General features: G+C 40.2%; 1 protein-coding gene across 4 annotated transcripts in view; it reads left to right on the top strand.

Annotated features, from left to right (window-relative positions):
• The window catches only part of LOC125039869 (epidermal growth factor receptor substrate 15-like 1), a 42,214-nt gene that overhangs the window by 12,912 nt on the left and 26,802 nt on the right, over positions 1-2,500 (top strand). For 3 of the 4 annotated variants that reach the window (XM_047634198.1, XM_047634196.1, XM_047634199.1), the window contains exons 8-9: positions 1,138-1,310; positions 1,492-1,654. In XM_047634198.1, the coding sequence (XP_047490154.1) occupies positions 1,138-1,310; positions 1,492-1,654 (336 nt within the window). The remainder of the gene's footprint in view (positions 1-1,137; positions 1,311-1,491; positions 1,655-2,500) is intronic. The other variant, XM_047634197.1, reaches the window with a different exon arrangement.

Here is a 2,500-nt window from a genome sequence, read left to right as displayed (position 1 = left end):
CTCTCTTTTTTTTTTTTTTTTTTTTTTTTTTTGCAAGTATCACTATAGAATACAAATACATAAAATGTGTGAAAAGCATTTTATCATTGCCAATCGGCTGCTTTGATAGAAGGATAAATATGCATTTCTATGCCAAGTTAGCGTAAAAGTAGTGTAGTATAAGACTGGAACCATTATTACTGTGGAAGTATCCTGATATTGAAGCACTAATTATTTTATTGCTTACCAGAATTCAACGAAGGAGGGATTATAGTCATGTGCATTACTGAAGAAATGAAAAGAAAAAAAAATGTACTTTGGACAATTCTTTATCATATCTATAATTATCATGAGTTATTTTTATGCTGTGAACAGCTTGAATATCAGGAGATGTTCTTCAGAAATGATGCTGTGGTTTTAATTTGGCGATAAGCTTACATTTTCAAAATGCATCAACTAATCTCTCTTCTTTCTCTCTCTCTCCAATCTCATCTTGCTATTTTCTCTCTTTTCTCTGTTCTATCTCTTCTGTATTTTCATCAATCTTTTTTTCTCTCTTTTCTACCTTTATATCTCTCTCTTATCTCTTTTCTTCCTCTTCTCTGTATATTTCTGTATCTCTAACCCTACCTGTCTCCCTTCCTTCCTTCTTCTTCTTCCTTCAATCCTTCCTTCTTCCTTCCTTCCTTCCTTCCTTCCTTCCTTCCTTCCTTCCTTCCTTCCTTCCTTCCTTCCTTCCTTCCTTCCTTCCTTCCTTCCTTCCTTCCTTCCTTCCTTCCTTCCTTCCTTCCTTCCCTCCTTCCTTCCCTCCTTCCTTCCCTCCTTCCTTCCCTCCTTCCCTCCTTCCCTCCTTCCCTCCTTCCCTCCCTCCCTCCCTCCCTCCCTCCCTCCCTCCCTCCCTCCCTTTCTCGTCTATCCCTTCTCCCACCTTCACACCCTCCCTCTCTCCCTCCTCCTTCCCTACCTCCCTCCCTCTTCTCTCCCTATCTCTCTCTTCCTTACACCCTCTTTCCCCTTTCCCTCTTTCCCCCTCCCCTCCCTCCCTCTTTCCCCCTTCCCCCCTCCCTCCTGCCCTCCCTCCTTTTCCTCCCTCCTCCATCTTTCCATGTCCTTCATCTCCCTCTCTTGCTATCTTCCTCCTTCTATCTCATGCCCCAGCAGCCCTCAGGCCCCCCTCCAGCTCCATGGGTGATAAGCGCAGCTGAAAAGGCGAGATACGACGTGATGTTCCACAATGCGGATCTGGATAAAGATGGCTTTGTGAGTGGGAATGAGATCAAGGGTGTCTTCCTGCAATCTGGCCTCCCGCAGATGGTTCTAGCACACATATGGTGAGTTTGTCCCTTTTTTTGATTTTTTAAAAATTATGATCTCAAGCTTCCTTCTTTTTCCTGTCTTGGGACTTATTTTTATATTTGTGATGTCATGGCTGTTCTTGGTTTTCTTGTTTTCCCTGTTTCTTTGTCTTCATTTTCCAAGTGTGGTGAAGTGATGTGCTTGTAACTCACGCAGGAACCTCTGTGACATGAAGCAGACAGGGAAGCTGACCTCAGAGCAGTTTGCCCTGGCCATGTGGCTCATCCAGCAGAAGCTCAATGGCACAGACCCCCCAGCCGCCCTCACCCCCGAGATGGTGCCCCCTACCATGAGGCCCAAGCCTTCCACTGAATCCAATGTGAGTCTTGGTGTATGTGTATTTACTGTTCTTGTTAGTATTAATTGTATTTTTCTTTGTGTCAGCTCCCCCTCTTCTTCCTCCCTTTGGAAAAAAAGGAATTGGGATGAATATAAGATTTTTTTCATTTTTATTTTGGGTGAATGTATTTATGTGGATTGTTGGATCACTATGGTAATCATAATGAATCCAAGAAAAAATCAAGGGCATCACTTCCATATTAGTGTGGGATTAAAACTCGGGATTACTTACAAAAGCCTGAAACTGCCTAGAGAGAACTCAGCAGTCTGTATGTTTGTATGTCATAAATAGAATGAGAGAGTGTACAAGGGAAAAGTATTTGGGAAAATAGGGCTTGTATGTTTGGGAAAAAATTGTAGTAGATAAAGTTCATTATGTCCTTTAGAGTGAATAGTTTTGAGGGCTGCTGATCTATAGCCTGTAGTTTCAGTTTTAGAGGATGGAGTTGCAGAGTACAAGCTCAAAGTGAGAGTTATTACTAATATTAAAGAATTTAAATATCTTGGGTAATTGTGAGTGCAAATGCAAATGTCTAAATATGTATGTGTTTGCAATATCTTTATTCTTATTTTTATGATGCAATATCAGGTAAATGGTTTATAATATTCATAAATGTATATTGTAGTCATATGTGATGTGTATTTTGTAGGCCAGTAGGTTAAAGTCATCAAATCAGAACTTGAAAGAGTATTTCTCATTTTGAAGTTTTTTGATATGCAAAACAAATTGAATAAGGACTGGTTATAAAGATGATCTGTTAATTTCTCATTCTATTCTCCTACTATATATGTCTTATTACTCATGTAAAGAATAATGTCTTTACCA

Source organism: Penaeus chinensis, chromosome 28 (assembly GCF_019202785.1).
Source record: "Penaeus chinensis breed Huanghai No. 1 chromosome 28, ASM1920278v2, whole genome shotgun sequence".
Taxonomy (NCBI): Eukaryota; Metazoa; Arthropoda; class Malacostraca; order Decapoda; family Penaeidae; genus Penaeus; species Penaeus chinensis.
Note: the sequence above shows the minus strand (reverse complement) of the source record. Positions and strands in the feature narration are given on the sequence as shown.